The sequence below is a fragment of the Phyllosticta capitalensis genome (assembly GCF_038381095.1).
Source record: "Phyllosticta capitalensis strain CBS 128856 chromosome Unknown BKA78scaffold_8, whole genome shotgun sequence".
Classification (NCBI taxonomy): Eukaryota; Fungi; Ascomycota; class Dothideomycetes; order Botryosphaeriales; family Phyllostictaceae; genus Phyllosticta; species Phyllosticta capitalensis.
In genome coordinates this window covers 72,541-92,503 of record NW_027117446.1, presented here as the reverse complement: position 1 = coordinate 92,503, position 19,963 = coordinate 72,541, and the positions used below count along the sequence as shown (strand labels likewise).

The following is a 19,963-nucleotide window of genomic DNA, read 5'->3' as shown; positions in this document are numbered from 1 at the left end:
GTCATGCATGCATGCATCCGTCCGTCTGTTCTGTCCAGTTGTCCGGTTCCAAGCCCCCAAGGAAAAGAAAAGAAAAGGTGAGGAAAGGGAAGGAGGAAAGCATTCACCAGGGAAAAAAGGCTGTCCGACACAAAAGAGATTTGTCAAGTCACCCACCAAGGTCAGACGAGACGAAGAATTTCAGCCAACGACTCTTGTCAGACTCTGACCTCCCTACACTTTCTTTTCCCACAACGCAAGCTTTTCAGAGACGCTCACGACCTCACCCTGCGCGCCAGGTAATAAGTAATGAGATTGACATGGCCAGCATCAGCACCAGCGAGGGCGCGCCAAAAAGCGCCGCCCTTGTCCTTGCCCACCTCTTCAGGGGTGTTAGCCGCCTCCTCCTCGGCGCCGCTGAGGCGCTCGTACAGCGCAACGCAAAACTCCATGTCGGCGCGGCGGACGTCGGGGTCGAGGCTGGTGAGGAGCGAGACGGCGAGGCGGCCGAGGCGGCGCGCGTGGTCATCGGGCAGGGCGGCGGCTTTGCCGGGCGGCGACGTGAGGAGCGTCGAGAGCGTGTGCAGGGCGAGGGTGGTGGAGCGGCTGGAGTTGGGCGCGGCGGCGGCGTCCGGGGATGTGGGAGAGGTTGCGGGGGACGAAGCGGTCGGAGCGTCGCGGGCGAGGGATTCGAGGAGGTCGCTGAGCGCGCCGATGCAGACGGCGGCGTCGCCGTTGCGGACGATTTCGTCGGCCGTCTTTTCAATCTCGACGGTGATGTGCGAAGCCGAGTCCCACTGGGCGCGGGCGGAGATGACGGAGCACAGAGCACGCGCGTAGTACGGCGCTGCTTTCTTGCGGTGCAGCGACATCATGGCACGGATCGTGCTCAGGACCTGCGTCTTGAGATTCTGCGCCTTGATGCTCGGGGTTTTGGGGTCTGTTGGCGCTTCCAGGTACTCGAACATGGCGAGGACGAGTTCGCCAAAGCGCTCGTCTTGTTCGCCCCAAATGTCGAGGTTGCCCTTGACCACCTCCTGCAGACGCCGGAAGCCGTGCGCGTCGAGCGACTTTGCCTTGATACGCTCAATGCCACTTGCCAGCAATCGTCGCGTGCGGAGAACTTCAGCGCGGTCCTGGACGACTTCTTGACCGTTCGCCTCGGCCGTCTTTTGTGACTCGCCATTTGCTTGAGACACGTCAGCCTCGGCTATGCGGTTTTGCTCGTTGACGGGAACCTCCTCGAGGACCGGCTTGTCATCGGCGGATGGCTGGGGCGCAGTACCGTCATTCTCCACAAACGGGTCTTCAAACACCTTGACCTCTTCGCCGTTGGCTGGAGTCTGGCTGCGCTCTGGAATTGGACTCTTGCCGCCTTGGGCCAAAGCACTGAGATGTGGAGAGGAAATGTCGAGGGCGTCGGAGAGAGGCCTCGATGTGGAGGCCTGAGGCGAGTTAACTTGGGCAGGTCGAACATTTTCAGACTGCGAAAGAGCAACCTTGGGTATCACCATGGTAAATGTGTCCTCCCCGTTGGTATCACTAGCCACGTTCTCAGTCGCTTTCGCCTCATCGAAACGCTGGCCCATTGGAACGACCATGGTAAAGTCTTCAACCTTGGACGGACTGGTCGGCGGACTTTCGACGCTAGCAGTCTTGCGATGGCCAGGGGCTTCAAGACCAGACTTGGATCTTACTGGGCTCATTGCCGGGCTGTCTCTTGAACCAGTGGGCGCACGAGGTCTGGAAACACCCTTCATCGTGTGGTACTTTTTCGCCGTTGTCGACTTTTCGGGACTGTTGGAGGGGCTCATGTCAGGGGTGGCGGCCTGCGCTCCCTTGTTCCTAGCAGCATAGGGGTCTGCGGTTTGGGGTCGCGGCACCATTCTTGGCCGACGAGGCTTCGAGGACAGAGTACCGCCGGCATTGGTTGACGAGGGAGCCTGTGAGGCCGGACCACGTGATGAAGAAAAGGACGAAGGAGGACGAGAGTTTGTTGATTTGGCAAGAGAACCTGCTGGGTGGCGCTCGCCAGCAGCAGATATGGATTTGACAGGGGAAAAGGTAGACTGAGCCGAGTTTGGACGCTCAATCTTGCGCGCTGCGGCTCTTTGCGCAGCAATGGCATCGCGAAGAGAAGATCGGGATGGCTGCGACTTCAACTTGGAAAGCGTTCCCTTGCTGTTTGAGGCAGCAGCAGCATTAGGGTTGTTCGGATCCCTTTGAAGGGCTGACTGTTGCTTGGGATCAAGAGTCTCCATGATTCTGATTCATTGTCAGCAGCCACAGTATGATGGGCAAGGTGACTCACGCTTCGCCCTTGTCAGGCCAGATTTTGGCAAAGGCCCAGTAAGTTGCTCTGAAATTCTCCTTGACCTTGGGGTTGGCATCGCCAAGGCCTTTTTTGATCATGTTTATTGCAGAGTCCAATCCGCCATTGTGCTCGAATTGGGCCTTGTGGGTCGCATTCTTCTGGCACAAAGTCTTTGTCCAGCCAGCAGCAGCCGAGCGGACCTGCACGTTTTTATCCGCAACGGCAAATCCAACGTGCTGCATCATCCGCGCCGTGTAGGTAGTGTGGGCGAAAATCGTATCCACCGTGACAAAGCCGTTCTGCGCAGCAATCGTCTTGGTGTTTGCGCTCATCTTGATGAAAGTCTGAAGCAGAATTTCCACCATGTGATCAATGGAGGGGCCAAGCGTTTTGGCAAGTTCTTGGACCAGCTGACATCCGTTGGTGGACATGGTTGTCCGCAGAGAAGTCGCAACCTTGATGATGCCGTCGAGCAAGCTCTTAATGCCAGGGACAAAAGTCTGAAGGTACTCGGTCGGCGCATTACCTTTGAGCAGGCGCCGTAACTTTGTCACATTCCTATCCCTGGCAAGCCAGTTGTGCTCCGTTTCTCTGCCTTCGAAACACGGCAGCATGTCTCTGAACATGTCGTCGACTTCTCGTTGCGTGTAGACGTACATGGGATCCATGGTCATGACTTCGGGCGGGGGCGCATGAGCTTCGGCTTCTGGTTCAGGGACAGCAGATGCTGTCGAGGCCTTGAGGTCGACCTCTACACTGCCGGGAAGGCCGAGGTTTGCAATGATGTAATTCGCTATCGTCTTTCGGACATTGTTGCTGGAGAGTTGCTTCTTGAGGTCATTCTTCGCGCGGTCGGGCGCATTCCTGCCAAGGTTGCGTCATTAACTGGCGATGCAGGGGAAAATTCGAGCTTGTGGAACCAACCTGAAGAGCTCAACGACAGCCGACTTTGCCGTCTCGCGAACCGCGCCGTCGGAATCTTCGAGATTTGCGACTAGATAGGGAACAAAGCTCTTGAAGGGCAGTGACTCGGTCGCGTGCATCTGTGGCATGTTAGGGTACGGCGGCGCAGACGGGATGGGGTGATTCGACCTTGACGACCCACTGCATAGCGTGCTCTTTGGCCTTTGAGTTTGTGCCGCCGAGGGCGCCCTCGCGGATGATGGACTCGACGCCGGCATGATTGTAGGGCCACAGCTCAGAAAGGGCTTGTTGCGCAGCGATGCGATGGCTCTCTCGGGAATCGGCCAGACGGTCCTGCAGGACGGGGAGCAATTGTTTCGACTGGGCGGCGATGATGGAGGTCTGGGATTGCAGGCTGAGGCGCTTGATGAGGTGGGACAGGGTTGAGAGGCCGGTGGAGACGAGGGTGGACGAGGCCTGGGAGGCAATGGCAAGGCGCACGCATTCGAAGATGTTGATCTGCGCCCCTTCAGGCACGCGCAGGTGCTTGATGGACGACTTGAGCTCGTTGAAGAGTTTGATCTTTTGGTCGATGGTGACGGTCGGTCGCTTCAGCGTGGCCAGAAGGCTGGTAGCCTGGTCCTCCATGGCGAAGGATGTGGCGTGGAGCGGATGCGAGCTGGGCGCTGGGAATGGGATTGAGATGAGGTTCCAGTTGTGTTGACGCCGTCAAGTTGGCGCGGGCGGGCCACTCCAAACAAGGCTGGGCCGCACGGACCACACGTTACCAGGTGCCCCAACCGGACGGACGAGTGGAGTCCGAGAGTCCCTTGCCTGCCCGCTGGTCCCTGTGCATATCGCCCTCCCCCATGGGCATCAATCTGGCCTGTGATGTGGTACGAATAAACACCATAAAAGAAACATTTTTTGAATGGCTCCCACTCCCCATCCCGTCTACTTCCAGCTCGCCATGTCTCCCGCCATCTCCACCTCGACCTCCAAAAAGCACCTCTCCAAGCACAAGCCGCTGCTCCGCTTGGAGCTGCGCGACCTATCCCACGATGGCACCAAGACGTTCCTCGACCACCTCGACGCCACTTCCGTCCTCGACGAAGCCATTTCCGGCGTTCTAGACTGGCTCTACTCGCCGCACTCCATCATCCCGCCCGTGCGCTCCATCACCCTCGTGCTCCGCCCCATGGGTGGAGTCGCCTACACCACGGGCCTTGACCTCGACCCTGACCACAAGGAAATCCACTTTTCCCTGGATTACATCAAGAGCATCAAAAAAGAGCGCCGCCGGGACGAGATGCTCGGCGTCATCCGCCACGAAATGGTCCACTGTTGGCAGTGGAACGCCCTCGGCACTGCTCCCGGCGGCCTGATCGAGGGCATTGCCGACTATGTTCGCTTGCGGAGTGGCTTCGTGCCGCCGCATTGGAAGCAAACGGCCGAGGGCCACTGGGACGCTGGATATCAGCACACCGGCTACTTCCTGGATTGGCTCGACCAAAATCACGGCGAAGGAAGCGTCATTGCCATCAACGAAGCTCTGAGAACCAAGGAGTATTGCGAGGAAAAGCTCTGGGACGAGCTTTTTGGAAAGCCGGTTGATAAGCTGTGGAAAGAATATCGCCATGCCCTCGATAAAAATCATGGCGACAAGGGAAAAGATGATGAAGACGAGTGTTCAAAGACGCAAGAAACTGAAAAGCAAGACCCCACCATCTCTGTGGGAGCCTGATCTGAAACTATTTTTTGTACGGTAGTGTTTGTGATGCTCTAGCGCCCTCCTCTCTACTTGCTCTCCCCTCTACATACTTGGTCTAATAGGAAAACACATCGGAAACGCTGGCGCTGGAACGCTTCGCTGGATGTAAAGGCAGTACAGAAATAGGCTGTCTAGCAGCACGGTGTTTGAAATGGAAATCTGAACGAGAATCTATCCGAGTTGTTGCTGTCTAGGGGAGACTCTTTTGCGGCGGGTCATTGGGCGGCGTCCTGAAGAATTGCGGAAAGATTGTCCTGAGCTCCTCGAGATCGTGAATTTGGTACTGCGACGCTTGTTGCGGCGGCTCGGGCTCAGAAGACTCGACATAGTGGGCTGCTGTCCACCCGAGCGCCATGGCTGCTTTGCAGTTGATGAATGAATCGTCTGGACAGGTCAATGCATTTTCCGACACTCGAAACATAAACCAACTTACCCACAAAGTAGCACTCTTCCACTCTTTGAACGCCAGCCTCGCTCATTGCTTTCATAAACATGTCTCTGTGCGGCTTGCACACAAACTTTGCAGCGCCGTAATCGCAAAAGGTGATGCCCTCAAAGAACTCGTCAACGCCAAGCAAGGAGACGACGCGTTTGCCATGGTTGACATAGGCATTGGTGAAAAGCCACAGGCGGACTTTGTCCGTGTCGATGTCTTGGAGCAGCTTCTTGAGCTTTGGGTTGGGCTTGATGACTCGCTCCAGGGGCAAGGCGTCGTCGACCTTGCTGTTGTACTCGAGCGGGTCGACCTTGTGGTGGCGGACGAGGCCTTCAATGGCGAGGCCGTACTCCTTGTAGTACTTGTTGTGCAACTCGTTGGCTTCTTGCTGAGTGAGAGACAGATGGGTCTGGAAGTATTGGTCTGGGGAGGCAAAGGATATGAGAGGACTGAAGATGGCTTACGGGGATTCTATTCGGACCCCAACCTACCGATCAAATGCGACATCATCTCGGCCACGCGCGTGCTTTTGGGATAGAGCTGAAGAAGTTAGTAATGATGGAAAAAAGTCACGGGATTTGGCTCACGCAGTTGTCTATGTCGAAAAAGAGGACGGGCTTGGACGAAGAGGACACCATGTTGGCAGAGTGGAAGCTTCGCAGAGGAAGCAAGGTTTGTCGAAGATGGCGAGAAGGACAGATGAAGCGAGAGCTTGAGGAGCACTGTGGATGCAGTCTCCCGAGATGTTGGAGCAAAGCAAAAGAACGATGCATGTGGTAGAGGAAGAGTCACGGCGCATGCAGCAGTTCCTGGTTCACTGGAGGGAGTTGGGCCGAATGGGTGATGTCATGAGTCAGGGAGCATCTCGGGCGAATTGAGAGACCTTCAACCAACACCAGAGAGAAATAATGACTGACTGCCACGGCTTGGACTTGACAATCTTTGTTCTCGGCTCCCCTACATGTAACCGAGGTCGATACTGTTGAACGAGATGCATTTTTGTGGACAAGCTGCTGTAGCCGGGCGGTGAGCGAAACTGCCGAGCTGGAAATTCGGGAAAGCGCCAAGGCCGACGCCAAACTGCCTCCCCGTCCCGCGTCTGGCATGCACTCACCCAAATCCTCTCCTCTCCTCCTCGTCCACCATCTCCCTCTATCGCCGCACCAGGCGCCTTGGCTTCATCGACATCTTCCACTCTGACCTCGTTGGAGTGTCGTACATACCGCTGCCATCAGCCATGGCTTCGACCGGCCCGGCGCCTCGAGTGCAGGCTCATGGGAATGGCCACCCTCATCCCCCCGGCCTTGGTGCTCGTTCTCGCCGACGCTCACAATTCTACGCCCAGGCTGTCCAATTGCGCGACCAGGTGCTCGCGGGCAATCACCCGCTCCTCAAAATCCCTGACCACATGCTAGAAAAATTCGCGCCGCAGCTTGTCCAGATACGACCTTCGCCTACTTCGCGCGCACCTGCCAACGGCACAGTCAACGGCACACTCCCCCATCCACTCCCTCCCAACCCTCTGGGCAAAAGTCCCTACACACCAACTCCCACACACGCGTCCTCGCGCTCCACGAGCTCGCAGCATGCTTCTGCCCCGAAGCCTCCTCCATCCGAAATTGACCCCGTGCTTCTGACCAAGTCTGATGATCTTATACGGGCCGAGATCCAGCTTAAGCGGCAAAGAATCGAGCGTGTGCTCAGAGATCAGGCTGAGCAGAGACGGATACTGTCAAAGGAAAAGGACGCCAGCGTAGATGCCGGCCCGGAGCTTGACGTAGCAGACATACTGGCTCAAGTCCAGACAAAAGTCCCGCCAGTATCTGCCTTGCCCCAAGATGCTAACAACAGCCCGGCGAGTGAATCTTTCGACGAAAATTCCTACTACTCAAGCCAGGCAAACAGTTGGTCATCAGAAGAGAGTTTGGGCAATGCAAGCGGTGCTGACGGCGCTGAAGCAGCACACGCCAACCCACATGCTGCCAAGAACAGTGGCCTTTCTCCTTCTCAGAGAGAATTGAATGACGACTTGAACTTGGTTGATGATGGAGAGGAATCAGACTACGAGCCCCCTGGAGCCGAAGCTTTTGCTCCCGTACCTCCGCCGGCAAATCCTCTTCAACCAGTCCCAGGACCAATTGGCGCTTCGGCAGCGCTGCCACAGCCCATCTTCACCCACGGTTCGATACCCTCTCCAGCAGTTCCCGTCATCACAAATCACATTTCAACCCCAGTGGCCCCCCAACCCGCCCGCGTTTCGCCGCTGACATTGGCCAAAGTTCATGGCTTGGACACGTCGCGAGGCCCTGGCCTCCAGCATCCTGCCGAGAGCGCGCAGTCGTCACCCAGAAATGTCAACCGTGGGAGGAAGAATGCAAGCCGCAACGAAAACTCGCCCCGTTCTGGCAGACAATCCCCGGCTGCCCCAAGAAATCAAAACAACAACTCACGCAAGCGTCGACGCGAACAAAAGGAAAACCAAAAAGAGCCTCAAAAGCGGAATGCGAACAAGCGCGTTGCCGACTCCCCTGAACCGTACATCAAGGAAGAGCCCGTCTCGCCACCTCCCCTGGGAAGTTTGCCAGAATCATCACTGGATGCCGCACGTCGTGGTCGCGCCAGCGGGGATGATGTAGAAATCATTTCGCCTCGTGAGACGCGCCCTCCAGTGTACTATGTCGAGTACGAGCAGCCCGTGCCCACTCCCAGGTATGAGTTGGAACCAGAAGTTGTTCGTGTACCCTCACGTGTTGCATATCGCAGGGTCGAGAGAGACGACCACGATCTCAGACGCTACGCCAGTGTCCAATATGCCAGACGGCCTTACTCTCCGCAGCCCATTCCCTATGAGCCTGTCCGTTATATCGAAGCCCCACCTGCGAACCCCATTTACAGGGAAGGCTCTGTCCGACCAAGCAGCACCAGGTACATTCGATCAGAGAGGTCGCTCTCTCCGCCGTACGGCCCAGACCCGTATCAACGGATGCGGACACCTGCAATCATGGCACCGCCGCCACGCCCAAGGCGCATTGTAGTAGATCAATATGGCAACAGATACTACGCAGAGCCCGCGCTCCCCGAGATGCGAGCATCCGTGGCTCCGTCGACGCGTGTGCGCAGCGGCGCAGTCGAAGAAATGATGTACGAGCGTTCCAGAACACGAGCACCGACCCTCCAACCCGCAACCAGAGTAGTGGACTACGAAGACGAAGGCGTCCAGCGCATGCCGCCTCCCCAGCACCGTAGGTTTTACGACGAGATGGACCTCGAGCCCGTCGACCCCCACCGCGGCTACAGGCAGCGCGACTATTCCATGCGACCAGTCGAACGCGAAGCCCTGCCTCCAAGAGACGAACTTGGCCCTCCTCCTCCTCCGCCAGGGGACCCGCTAGAGCGCCGCCCCCTTCGCTACGAAGAGATGCCTCCGCCGGCTCTTCCGACCGCACGCGACTTTTCCACGCGCGCGTACAGCGTGCGGCCCGAGGCGCTAGGCGGCAGCAGCAGCAGCAGCAGGCGCGACGTCCCGGCCGAATACCTGTCACACTCACGCCACGGCAGCGTCGCGCCACGAGGCGAGTATCCACGACGCGCAGCAGCAGCAGCCGGCGACCCTCTCCCTTCTCCTCACCACCACCACGGCTACAGAGAAGTCAGTGTCGTCCCCGCGCATCAGCATCACGCGGCCGAAGCGGCGGCGGCGCCGCCCGCTGGCCCTTATGATGATCATCGCCGCTATGCGTATGGTGGAGCACCTCTACCTCCACCGCCACTGCCTCTGCCCCAGCAGCAGCGCCGCTACGCCGATGATGCCGAGCTGTTGGACCGCGGCTCCCCCGTTGTCGATGCGGGGTACTTGTTTAATGGCGATGCGGCGCCAAGGGTTGCGTATAGGTATTGAAGAGGAAGGAGCGTGGTGTCTTGAGAACTTGGCTGTTTTGCAAGACGGATTTGCGCCGCGTTGATGAATTCGTCGTCAGGTCCGGTTCTTTGGCGAGCGGTGGTGGTGGCTGATGCCTGGAGCGTGGGTGCGGGATGGATGGGTCGAACTCGTCTGCCTGTCAGGAACCTTGGCTTTCGGATCAAAGCAGTCGATCGATCGATGGATGGAAAGAGAAACAGGGCTCGGTGGAATGCGTGGGTCAGATGGAATCGTTTTGGGCCGCTTTTGGCAGGTAGTGTTTTGGACGCAAGCCGGATTGAGCGAGCGAGTGAGTGATGGATGGAGGGTGGAGGGGTGTACTGGGAAAAAATGGTGGGAAAGGAGAAAAGGAAAGAGTTGAGGTGGTGGGATGGGACGAGAGGGCATGGCATGTGATGGGATGGTGATCCAAAGAAATACCGTCGTGGAAGATTTGGAGTTGGGTGTAAGAAGTTACGTGTGAGCAGAGAGAAAGAGAGAGCACAAAAGAAACTGTTTAGCCAGCTTATGAAGCTCTCACGATGTTGTTGAAAGGAGACCCAGAGAACTTTTTCGTTTGTTACGTGTTTACTGAACTACTAACCATAGAGGGAAGAACATGTCCAAGTACCTATCTATATACGCAACAAGCTTTTAGACGGCGGTGCAATGCTTCTTGACAACCCCTACTTCTTCCCCAATCACTCCATTCCGTATTGAATCTCGCTCGTCCAGTCCAGTCCTGTCTATACATTGGATGTTCTATCTCTCTCCCATCTCCCATCTCCCTTGTCAGGAGAAGGGGAGGGACGGTAGAGGGGGGGGGGGGGGGGGGGGGGGGAGCGAAGAAGGGGAGGAGAAGGACGCGTGGTTGGGGTGGACAGGAAGGAGAAGCAACAAGGATGTGTCTACTGTTCTTCTTCAATTTCAGGTACATGCAGATGGCAGAGTCAAGCTTAACACCTGAGAGAGACGACGCACGCGTGGTGAGGATGGGGGAAAGAGGAGAGCAGGTGAGTCTTCTCCTGCGCCACACGACACGACATGGATGAGGGGGGAGAGGAAGGGAGGGGGGGTCAATTAGTAGTTATTCAGCCTAGCACAGGAGAATTGTATGCACGTAAAAGCAGAAGGCCACCTTCTCTACCCCCCTTTCCCCTTCATGACACAGCCCGCACTATGTAACAAGTACGCCACCGACGTGAGGGCAAACTTGGAAGGAGGAGGTGGTGGTAGCCGGAAGCAGGCAGCACGTTTTGTTGCGTGGAGCTAACCGGGCTAACTGTTCTGAGGGATGGACAGGAGGCTAGTTGAGTTGGGTGTGGCGCGGAGGGAGAGGAGGAACAGACGGACAGGCAGGCAGGAAGGGGATGATGGATGATGGGTGCGACAGGACACCTCGATCGCTTTTAGATGCACGACTGGTGGATATGTGTGTATTTGGGAAGGCGAGAATAATACTCCAACTGTAGTAGACAGAGAGGTAGATCTACTCCTAGCAGTGGTCAAGAAGGACACGAGAGAGAGCAAAAGAGAAGGAGAGCGGCTGCAGCAGGCCAAACGACGGCTTGCCATGACGAAACAAGGCTGCCGGCTTTTCCGCCGTCCGTCCCGCGCCCGCGACGGGCCAATGGCGCGTGGGCGGCCTGACGGGCTGGGCTGGCTGGCTGGCTGGCACTGGCTGGTGCTGGCGCTGAGGAGAGGAGAGGAGAGGGTGAGCGAGGGTGAGGGGGGCTGTGTATAGTTCGAACAAGGGGGCCACTTGGTTTAGTTGTGCTGGGCTGGCGTTTAGGGGTCAAGTCCTCCATGTCTTGTGGATGATGCTGCTGCTGCTGACCTGATCTGACGGACTCTGACGTATGGTTGGGACAGGTGAGATGATGCTTTTTTCGTCCCAGTCTTTGTCCACCTTGTAGTACATACTCGACCTTTTTTATTTTTTGCATCAAGGTTCGGGACGGCAGGTAAGAGAAAGTTCCTGCGTTCGGGTTTGTCGCAAACCACGGCGGCGACTACTGGCCATGTTTTTGGTTTCTGCCCCGTTGCATCATGGCGCGGAGGCGGCGCTAGGCTGGCTGTCTGTCTTGTGCCCGGATTGCTGATGTGGTGTGTGAGAGGTGGGCTTGTTTTCGAGTCGAGTCGAGTCGAGTTTGATTCTCGACGGATGAGGATAGATTATGTACAGTGCAGACAAGCATCAAGCATCCAGCTCCCGCTTCCGCGCCTGCACGCTCCCGTGGTTAGGTACGGTGTTGTGGGCGGGAAGGGAGGGGGAGGGGAGAGAGAGTATCTTTGGATGATGATACTTGTAATCTTTTGTAGTTCATGTTCTACGATTGTCTTCTTCTAGGTCTGCGCGAGATCTCGTCGATCTCTCTGGGCGCCGCGTTACTTAGTAAATCACTCCAGCTCCCCTCCAGTCCCGAAGCGGGATCGCTCTCGCCTACCGCCCTTCTCTCGTCCAACGACCACCACCCCAGCCAACTCTACTCCACCAATCTGCACCCTCTACCCATCTCTTCCATCTCCATCCTCCCTCCCCCCTTCCAACACTCCTCGCTTTCGTCACAGCGATTGCGGGTCTGCTGTGCACCAGGCCACGATGCACAAGATATCAAACTTCACAGGCCAGGCCCGCCATGGATGGGAGAAGATGACGCCCTCGATGGGCTTCAGCATGTCACGATCACATAACGACCTCCCCAACCCGCCCGTCAAGCGACCCAGCAACGCCGCCGCCGCCGTCACGCCCACCATAACGCCTGGCACCTTTGTCAACCTCTCCTTCAACGTTCCTTTCGCATCCAACCTCTCCGGCCCCGACGCCGACGACGTCGTCTACGCAAGTCCTGGCGCCTTTGCCCGCTGGACCCGTCAGGACGACAACCAAGTCCAAGATGCCGCCTCACCGCCACCTCCCGCCCACACCCTCCCCGTCCATGTCACCAACGTCGACAACCTGCGCTCGCTATGCCGTCACCTCTCCGCCACCAGCAGCGGCACCTTGGAAGCGACCGTCGTGTGTTCCGAGCCCAAGCCGTTGCCTGGCCTACAACGCGCCACCACCCTGGTCACAAACGTCTGTCTGTCGGGAGAATCCGAGCTGGTGCGCTCCATACGCTGCAAGATACTCAACGAAACGCCCATTTCTCTGGTATGTTGCCAATCGGCCCGTGCGCTTCGCTGTGCTGACTCCATCTTTTCCCCCCAGCGCTGTGCGACGGTAGACATAGATTACAGCCTCGTCTTTGAAAACGAGGGCGTCAAGTCCCAGGTCCTCAACCACCTCGATGAGATTGCCAAAGTCACAAAGGCCGACATTTTCCTGCTCCAACCCAAGCCCGTCGACATTGAGTCGGCCAGCATCAATGGCACCCTGCACGACGCCGAGCAGCGCCTCAGGTGCGCCATATACGGCGACATGGAGAGCGCAGAGCACGCAAAGACGCGAGTCTTGATCATGATTGACCAGATTGTACGTCTCAAGTCGTTGACCAATCATGTGACGCCCATCACTAACTTTGTCAGCTCCACCGCCATGTCGACACGATGAAGCTTGAGCTGTCGATGCACACGCTCATCTGCGGCCGCGTCCGCAAGAACATCAAGCTCATAGAATCGGCAACCAACACGGCCATTTATTTCCCGCCTCCGTTTCCTAGACTATACGGCTACACGCCGCCAGGAGCAATCAGACGGCCAGAGGACGAAATCATCATCACGGGCAAGAATCCCGACGACATTCTCGCGGCCAAGCGCAAGCTGCACGATCTGGTCCTGAGTACACGGGCCTTTGTCAAAGAGGTTGTCGTCACTCCCACAAAGATCGACAGCATTCTGCTCGAGCGCCTTGATAAGGTGCGGAAGATTATCGAGAACAACGGCTCCTACATCTTGCTGCCTCCACTAGGATTTCAGCGCGGTCCGATTCGCGTTCAGGGTACTGATGTACTGAACGTTGAGCGGACCGTGCGGGAGCTCATGGCTTTGGTACGTTTCCCAATACGAAATGCTGTGCCATTGTTTGATACTCATGATCTACATTGCAGGCCGGCCAATTCTACAGCGCCTCGTGGTGCATCACCCACGCGGACCAGAACCAGAGGCCTCCTACCCCTGATGACGTCCGCGCCATGCTGTCAGACATTTGCATCAACTCGGGCGCCGAGATTAGCTTCGAACGGCTCAACTTCCACATTAGCGGGTCCGATGACGCCGTCAAGGCTGCCATGATGGTCATCAACAACATCCCCTTTGTCCGCAAGTCGCAATACCAGATCAGCGTCAAGATTGAGTTGGCCAACGAGCACAAGGAGTTTGTCAGCGGCAAGAAGAATGGCAAGATCAACAAGATTATGAGCCAGAGCAATGTTCAGATTGTCTTTGACGGCTTCAACGAGTACAACTTTTACATTGTCGTCCGCGGCGGCCGCTACGACGATGTAAAGGGCGGACTGGATCTCGTCGAGCAGGAGATGCCCGCTGCCATTTCCTTCCACGTCCCGGATCAATACCACAAGCGCATCATTGGCATCGGCGGTCAGCATATTCAGAGAATCATGAAAAAGTACTCGGTCTTTGTCAAGTTTTCCAACGCCATGGACCGCGGTGGCCTCGGCAAGGAGGAGGATGACATCAAGGTCGACAATGTCATTTGCCGCACGCCCGCTCGCAACGCCCAAAACCTCGACCTCGTCAAGCAGGAGATTATGGACATGGTTGAAAAGGTCGATGCCGAGTTTGTCTCGGAGCATGTCGTCATCAACCGCCTCTACCACCGTGAGCTCATTGCTCGCATGTCTGAGATTGAGGACCTCGAGAAGCGGTGGAACTGCAAGATTGTCTTTCCCAGCACCGAGGAGGCCAGTGACGTCGTGACTGTTTCTGGTCCCGAGTACCAGGTGCCTCAGGCCGTCGACGAGTTTCTGGTGAGTAGCCAAGTTTTGAGCGCAAGGTACGTCTGCTGACAGTTTCAGGCCATGGTTCCCGAGACGCACGAAATGAGCTTTTTCGCTGCCCCTGACCTGAAGGATTACCTCAAGTCGGAGGACTTTAAGAAGGACGTGCTTGCCAAGATGAAGAACCAGTACAACATTGAGGTCCATGTCAACGACTCGCAGCCCGGCCCGGCCGATCAACCGGACCGCTCCGTCGAGACTGTCGTCATGAGCTACACTCGCAACTATGCCGGTGGGCTCAAGGACGCCCTCGACGAGTTTGTTGCTCGCCTTGCCGGACACGGCCTTGAAGTCACCCAAATCATCAAGGGAGCCATTCCCCGGCCCAAGTCCGACTCGTTTGAGGACAGCCTTCCGTACTTTGCATCCAAGGTCCTGCAGCCTGCCGAGCCGCGCGTCGACTCGACCGACTCGCCCACTCGCTCCGTGTTTGGCGATGACAGCAGCGAGCGTGTCGGGTTCCTGGATCGTCTTCGCAAGCCTGGCAGCATGTCGTCATTCACCTCCTTCATCGACCGCAGGAAGAACGGCTCCAACTCGCCCGGCTCCTTGTTCACCCACGGCTCTCGCAACGCGTCCAAGGCCTCGCTGGTCTCCTTGGAGTCGACGAGCAGCTACCGCAACCCCTGGAACGACAGTGGCATCAATCTCCCCGACGATGACCAGCATGCCAATGGCTGGACCGCACAGCCAGCCGCGGCCTTTCACCACTCCAACTCATCCAAGCTTTCTTTTCACAGTACCACTGCTTCGGCCGCCCCCGGCGACATGACGCCGCGCTACGACCCCCGCGCGTCGGTCGACAGTGGGCGCCCTAGCACTTCTCATTCTGCTTCTGGATACCCGGCCCCGATTGGGCCTCCTCGTTGATACCTCGAAAAGTCGTGAAAGAGACGTTATCATTTTTTTCGACGAAAAAGCTTCCTCTCTTTCTCTTCGTCAGTGAAGATACCCCTCGCAACGCAAACGATACCTTGCCCCTCTCATTCGAAAAACATTGATGGGAGATGAAACGAAACCAAACTTGAAATACCCCCCTAACCATTGACAATCGAAATATCTGGCTATGAAAGAAGAAGACAATATACCCCCACGGGCGAAGGCAGAGAGAAAAAAAAAGCGAAATACCCACCCTGGCTTTTTTTCATCTCCTTGAGCCGCCTTCGCCCTTTCTTCGTGTGCTGTATCTACTGCGGTGTTTTGTCCTGCTGTTGTGTTGTGCGGCGCTTTAGTGCTGGTTTGGCTGGGCAAGGGCGTTTTCTCTTTTCTTTTTTTGTTGTTTCCTGCTGTCTCGTAGCAACGCAATCTCTGTTTTTTTTTTTTCCTCTCTAGCCCTCTCTCTTCAGGATACGTCACCATGTGAGCTAGCTCTCTCTGCTGCTGCTCCACTCACACCCTCTCTCTACTACTGCTGCTGCTACCACCACTACCCCAAATGTCAACATGGCGCGAAAAGAAATATACCAATTTGCTGTTTTGTCTCGCTCTCCGTTGATGCTGTGTCGTGTGTTGGTTTTGCCCTCCCGTGCTCTTTGTGATTGTATGTCCACTCCCTCTTTTTGGAACTGATTGCCTGCCTGGTTGGTTGGTGCTTTTGTGCGTGTGGAAGTGTCTGCATGTTGTGGCTGGCTGGCTGCCCGTCGGACGGACTGGGGGTGAGGAAGGGAATGAATGGATGGAAAGATGAGAGGCACGGGACGGAGACGTCGCGGTGGGTGCCGTACATGTAGGTTGGCGGCGCGCGAATGAATCACCCTAGGTATGTCCGGTTGAGCAGCCAGCAGCGTGGGTGGTTGGTTAGGTGTCTGTGTTGTGAGGTGTCTGCAAGGCAGAGCAAGGCAGGGCAAGTCAGGGCAAGCACTCATTTGGCTCCTTCAATCTTTTTCCTCTTTTCTCCCCTTCTCTTCTCCCCTTCTCTTCTCCCTCGAGCTCGTCTTGGTTTTGTACTCTTCGCTTCACAGCTTCGAAAGGTAGCGTAGCGTAGCGCAGCGTAGCGTAGGAAGCGATTCCATACACAATAGGTAGGTAGGTATTCTCTGTAGTTTCAATAGATCAAACAACAACAACGCAGTTCCACGGGCTTCCGGTTCTCCCTTTTTATATGCGAACGAGGATAGATCCCCTCCCCCTATCTCAGTCTCGCCTCGCCTCGCCTCGTATCGACGGCTCCAGTCCTTTGCGGCAGTAGGTAACGAGCGATTGCACCATTGACAAGATTGGCTGATCTCTGCGGCGTAGGGAGGGAGGGGGGCCTTTGCTTTGTAGATATGAGTTTGGAATGATTTGGTGGCAGAGGAGAGGTGTTGATGGAGATGGTGGCACGGTTGTGTTTATTTGGGTATGCGTTGGTGTAGGTACGTATTGCGTGCATGATGGAGTTGGGTGCATACTGTGATTGGGTGGTAAGGTGGTGGTGGTGACGTACGCATGGGCCAGGTGGGGGAGGGCGGACGGACGGGAACTAGGTATCGATGGAAGCTTTCTTTGAGCTCGGCGACGCCATCTTTTCTCTGTTGCGCGGGGTGAAGCTGTTCTGTATCCTAGTCGCCGACTTTGGTGTAGAAGTGAGTGGGTACCCATAAATATCTAGATAGAGTAGCTCTGTGTGTGGCCTCTGCTTACAAACCCACCCGCAGATAGCTCAGTTGTGTTGTACTCGGACAACAAACATCGGATCTTGTCCACCTACCCACCAACCTAACCACCTCATCCATTTCTCGTACGGTCGACCACTCTACGCACCAAACAAACAAACAACCGACACCTTATCTACGCTACGCTCCAACTCCAAACTCGCGCAAACCACCAAGACTTTTCGCCAACACCCCACCCCACCTTGAGCTCCACACTCTGTCCGTCCGTCTACCCACCGATCAAACACATCATCGCACCAACAATGGCAATGCCAACCTCGCGCGCCGCAACCGCCGCAACCGCCGCGCTGACCCGCCTTCCCGCGGCGGTCTTGTCGCGCTCGTCCGTGTCGCGCTCGTCAGTGTCGCGCGTTGCCGCCGTCGCGAGACAGAGGAGCATCTCTGTGGCGAGCGGCGCGGGCAGGAGGGTCACGACGAGCACAAGGGCAACTACAAGCACGGGCGCATGGAGGCAAAGTGCAGGGTTTGAAGCGAGCCGGCGGTGGAAGAGCGGCTGGGGGGGAAAGGAAAAGGGATGGGAGAAGGAGAAGGGGTTGCTGGGGTTCGACGAGGTGAGTTTGCTTCCATGGGGTTGGAGGCACCGTCACGGCCATCACATCACGGATTTCCATCCGCGTACCACAAGAAAAAGGATCTGGAAAGGTGGCAGACAGACAGACAGACAGACAGACCGACTGATGCCTCTACCTAGGTCTCCGCCATCGTCACCAACGCCACGCCCTCCCGCGCCTACCTCACCGACCAAACGCGCCCGCTCCTCATCGACGTGCGCTCGCCCGCCGAATACGCGGCCGGCGCCATCCCATGCGCCGTCAACCTGCCCGTCAACTCAGCCATGGACACACTCTTCGCATCGCCAGAAGACTTTGAGGACAAGCTGGGCTTCCCCCGCCCCGATGCGAAGCGCCCGCTGGTGTTTTACTGCAAGGCCGGCGTCAGGAGCCGCGCTGCGGCGGAGCTGGCTAAGCAGGCGGGCTTTGAGGACGTGAGGGAGTATCCAGGGAGCTGGTTGGATTGGGAGGGGAGGGGCGGTGAGGTTGTGAAGGGGCAGGATTTGTTGGGCGAGGAGTAGGAGTATGGTGTGTGGATGGACGATGTGGTCGTGGTATGGCTGAAGAGGTACGGACTGTACTGGCAGCTCACAATATGGCTGTGACGTGGTGGATCCTTTTTATAGAAGCGTAAAAGCAATTGAGCATTGAATGGCTTTTACTCAAGCAGCAGCAGTACATCATCAACTTGCAAAAGTCGCTCCGCCGCGGCCCCCTGAAGTGCGGGAAATTCGAGGATCAATGTTTGCAGCATGATGATGGGTTGATCCGGAGAGCCGGACGGTGGAGCACGCACGCTCAGTTGGACGGTGCGGTCTTTGCGGAGGTGTAGAGCTCGAGGGAGGCGATTGAGGGGTTACGGGGAAGCGGTAATTGAGGAGTGAGGAGGCTGGAAAAGTGAGAGTTGTGACTTCACTTGTTAGGTTAGTATGTACACCTCTCACTTGGAGATGGATTCTTTGTTGTATTGATGTCTTGACTCGGCGTCGTCAGCCACGACGATCAGACTGGGTCCACGTTTCGAGAAGGCGTGATGTTGTCCACTGTGATGGTCGCTGCCCCGCGGCAGTGTGCGTGTGCCCCACCACGGCTCCGCCACCGCAGACACATCTCGACCATCCCTTACCTGCACCTACAGACTACAATACCCAAGTCCTCCTCTTCCTTCTGCTCCAGCTTCCTCTCACATTTCCTGCCACTACTCCGCTCCATCAGCTTGTTTTCCCGACTCCAATTCACGACCCCTCTTCGTCCTCAAGAAACACCACGCCACAATGCCCACCTTCTTCGACACCATCAAGAAGTCGTTTGTCGACGTCCCCGTCGACGCTGCCAATGGCAACGCCATCAAGACGTCCGACTTCCTCGAGGCCTCCGAGTCGCTGACCACCCTGTTCGGTGCGCCCCCTCGACCCTGACGGCCAGACCAACCCACTGATTCGACCACCGCAGATGTGCTGGGCTCGGCCGCCTTCAAGCCCGTCAAGGGCGACATGACTGGCAACATCAAGGTACGACGACCAAGACGTCATCCGCACATACAACGAGTCGAGAGCGAGCGGGGACGACGGTGGTGGCATGACGACGTTGTGGAACCACGAATGGACAAGTGGCTGACGAGCAGCACGCAGAAAATCCGCGACCGCCAGACTGAGAAGCCCGCCGAGAGCGACAACCTTCAGGACCTGGTCCGCAACGAGATTAAGGAGAAGAAGCACACGGCCGCCGAGGGTCTGCTGTGGTTGACGCGGTAAGCCAGCCAGCCAGCCCCTATTGCCAGCGCACCCTTCCACACCACCACACCACAACCACATGGCGAAAGATAGACACTAACAACCCATCCACAGCGGCCTCGACTTCACGGCGCAAGCGATCCGCACCAACGTCAGCAACCCGTCGCAGGAGCTGTCCGAGTCGTTCCGCGCGGCGTACGGCAACACGCTCAAGCCGCACCACTCGTTCGTCGTCAAGCCCATCTTCAGCGCCGCCATGAGCGCGACGCCGTACCGCAAGGACTTTTACGCCAAGCTGGGCGACGACCAGGCCCTCGTCGCCCAGCAGCTCGAGGCCTGGCTCGCCGCCCTCGAGCGCGTTGTCGCCATCATCAAGCAGTTCCAGGAGACCAAGGAGGCCAAATGGTAGATGTGATCTGATGGGAGGGGACGGGAGAGCGGAGGTTATGATATCCGGGGTATATATATGAATGAATGGATGGTTTGGAACTTGTGCGTGTCATTGCTTGGTCTCTATAGAGGGTGCAGCTGAGCCGTTTGATGCGTCCCTGGTCTTGTTGTGTGCATGCTCTAAAAGTCATACTAGTAGTGCACTTTGTAAATTGTCCCATGAAGTTTAGGTACTTTTGCAATTCTCTTGGAGTTTTGGATGGTGCTGCGGTACCTGATCGACAGTCGTCTGCATCTGATTGGCCAGCGTGGTGTTGTCGGCGGACGGGCCGATCCCTGTCCAAGGAGCTTGAGCTGGTGTCCCACCGTCGCGACT

General features: G+C 56.9%; 10 protein-coding genes across 10 annotated transcripts; 5 read left to right on the top strand and 5 right to left on the bottom strand.

Moving 5' to 3' along the window:
* Positions 1-254: 254 nt before the first annotated feature.
* BKA78DRAFT_254569 (clasp N terminal-domain-containing protein) lies at positions 255-3,844 on the bottom strand (the record flags this gene model as incomplete). Its single annotated transcript, XM_066884915.1, has 4 exons — positions 255-2,244; positions 2,291-3,157; positions 3,218-3,336; positions 3,386-3,844. 4 exons carry the CDS (start codon positions 3,842-3,844, stop codon positions 255-257), a joined length of 3,435 nt encoding a protein of 1,144 aa, XP_066741595.1.
* Positions 3,845-4,166: 322 nt separating this feature from the next.
* On the top strand, positions 4,167-4,940 carry BKA78DRAFT_332517 (peptidase of plants and bacteria-domain-containing protein; the record flags this gene model as incomplete). The annotated part of the gene is made up of 1 exon (XM_066889989.1): positions 4,167-4,940. The coding sequence occupies one exon, from the start codon at positions 4,167-4,169 to the stop codon at positions 4,938-4,940; it is 774 nt and encodes a 257-aa protein (XP_066741594.1).
* A 217-nt stretch (positions 4,941-5,157) lies between these two features.
* BKA78DRAFT_254739 (Haloacid dehalogenase-like hydrolase-domain-containing protein) lies at positions 5,158-6,041 on the bottom strand (the record flags this gene model as incomplete). Its single annotated transcript, XM_066884929.1, has 4 exons — positions 5,158-5,351; positions 5,401-5,826; positions 5,895-5,943; positions 5,991-6,041. The coding sequence occupies 4 exons, from the start codon at positions 6,039-6,041 to the stop codon at positions 5,158-5,160; spliced, it is 720 nt and encodes a 239-aa protein (XP_066741593.1).
* Positions 6,042-6,380: 339 nt separating this feature from the next.
* On the top strand, positions 6,381-9,339 carry BKA78DRAFT_171076 (uncharacterized protein). The gene has a single exon (XM_066883243.1). It carries the CDS (start codon positions 6,641-6,643, stop codon positions 9,299-9,301), a length of 2,661 nt encoding a protein of 886 aa, XP_066741592.1. The 5' UTR covers positions 6,381-6,640; the 3' UTR covers positions 9,302-9,339.
* An 811-nt stretch (positions 9,340-10,150) lies between these two features.
* BKA78DRAFT_319656 (uncharacterized protein) lies at positions 10,151-10,890 on the bottom strand. Its single transcript, XM_066888877.1, has one exon. It carries the CDS (start codon positions 10,874-10,876, stop codon positions 10,580-10,582), a length of 297 nt encoding a protein of 98 aa, XP_066741591.1. The 5' UTR covers positions 10,877-10,890; the 3' UTR covers positions 10,151-10,579.
* A 1,013-nt stretch (positions 10,891-11,903) lies between these two features.
* On the top strand, positions 11,904-15,129 carry BKA78DRAFT_354635 (uncharacterized protein; the record flags this gene model as incomplete). The annotated part of the gene is made up of 5 exons (XM_066891765.1): positions 11,904-12,455; positions 12,513-12,776; positions 12,830-13,291; positions 13,351-14,229; positions 14,278-15,129. 5 exons carry the CDS (start codon positions 11,904-11,906, stop codon positions 15,127-15,129), a joined length of 3,009 nt encoding a protein of 1,002 aa, XP_066741590.1.
* On the bottom strand, positions 15,064-15,960 carry BKA78DRAFT_171034 (uncharacterized protein). The gene is made up of 2 exons (XM_066883241.1): positions 15,897-15,960; positions 15,064-15,808 (listed from the first exon to the last, which is right to left on the bottom strand). The coding sequence occupies exon 2, from the start codon at positions 15,616-15,618 to the stop codon at positions 15,199-15,201; it is 420 nt and encodes a 139-aa protein (XP_066741589.1). The 5' UTR covers positions 15,619-15,808; positions 15,897-15,960; the 3' UTR covers positions 15,064-15,198.
* BKA78DRAFT_171041 (uncharacterized protein) lies at positions 15,377-16,256 on the bottom strand. Its single transcript, XM_066883242.1, has one exon. It carries the CDS (start codon positions 16,122-16,124, stop codon positions 15,624-15,626), a length of 501 nt encoding a protein of 166 aa, XP_066741588.1. The 5' UTR covers positions 16,125-16,256; the 3' UTR covers positions 15,377-15,623.
* A 1,411-nt stretch (positions 16,257-17,667) lies between these two features.
* On the top strand, positions 17,668-17,985 carry BKA78DRAFT_254939 (Rhodanese-like domain-containing protein; the record flags this gene model as incomplete). Its single annotated transcript, XM_066884948.1, has 1 exon — positions 17,668-17,985. A coding segment is annotated over one exon (318 nt), but the record flags the coding sequence as incomplete, so codon positions are not given.
* Positions 17,986-18,738: 753 nt separating this feature from the next.
* On the top strand, positions 18,739-19,606 carry BKA78DRAFT_354633 (glycolipid transfer protein-like protein HET-C2; the record flags this gene model as incomplete). The annotated part of the gene is made up of 4 exons (XM_066891764.1): positions 18,739-18,862; positions 18,917-18,975; positions 19,096-19,214; positions 19,312-19,606. 4 exons carry the CDS (start codon positions 18,739-18,741, stop codon positions 19,604-19,606), a joined length of 597 nt encoding a protein of 198 aa, XP_066741586.1.
* Positions 19,607-19,963: the final 357 nt, after the last annotated feature.

Excerpts from the sequence above, each read along its gene's own strand:
- BKA78DRAFT_171034 (XM_066883241.1), bottom strand. The coding sequence starts at position 15,618 with ATGGTGACGTATCCTGAAGAGAGAGGGCTAGAGAGGAAAAAAAAAAAA.
- BKA78DRAFT_319656 (XM_066888877.1), bottom strand. The coding sequence starts at position 10,876 with ATGGCAAGCCGTCGTTTGGCCTGCTGCAGCCGCTCTCCTTCTCTTTTG.
- BKA78DRAFT_171041 (XM_066883242.1), bottom strand. The coding sequence starts at position 16,124 with ATGAGTGCTTGCCCTGACTTGCCCTGCCTTGCTCTGCCTTGCAGACAC.
- BKA78DRAFT_171076 (XM_066883243.1), top strand. The coding sequence starts at position 6,641 with ATGGCTTCGACCGGCCCGGCGCCTCGAGTGCAGGCTCATGGGAATGGC.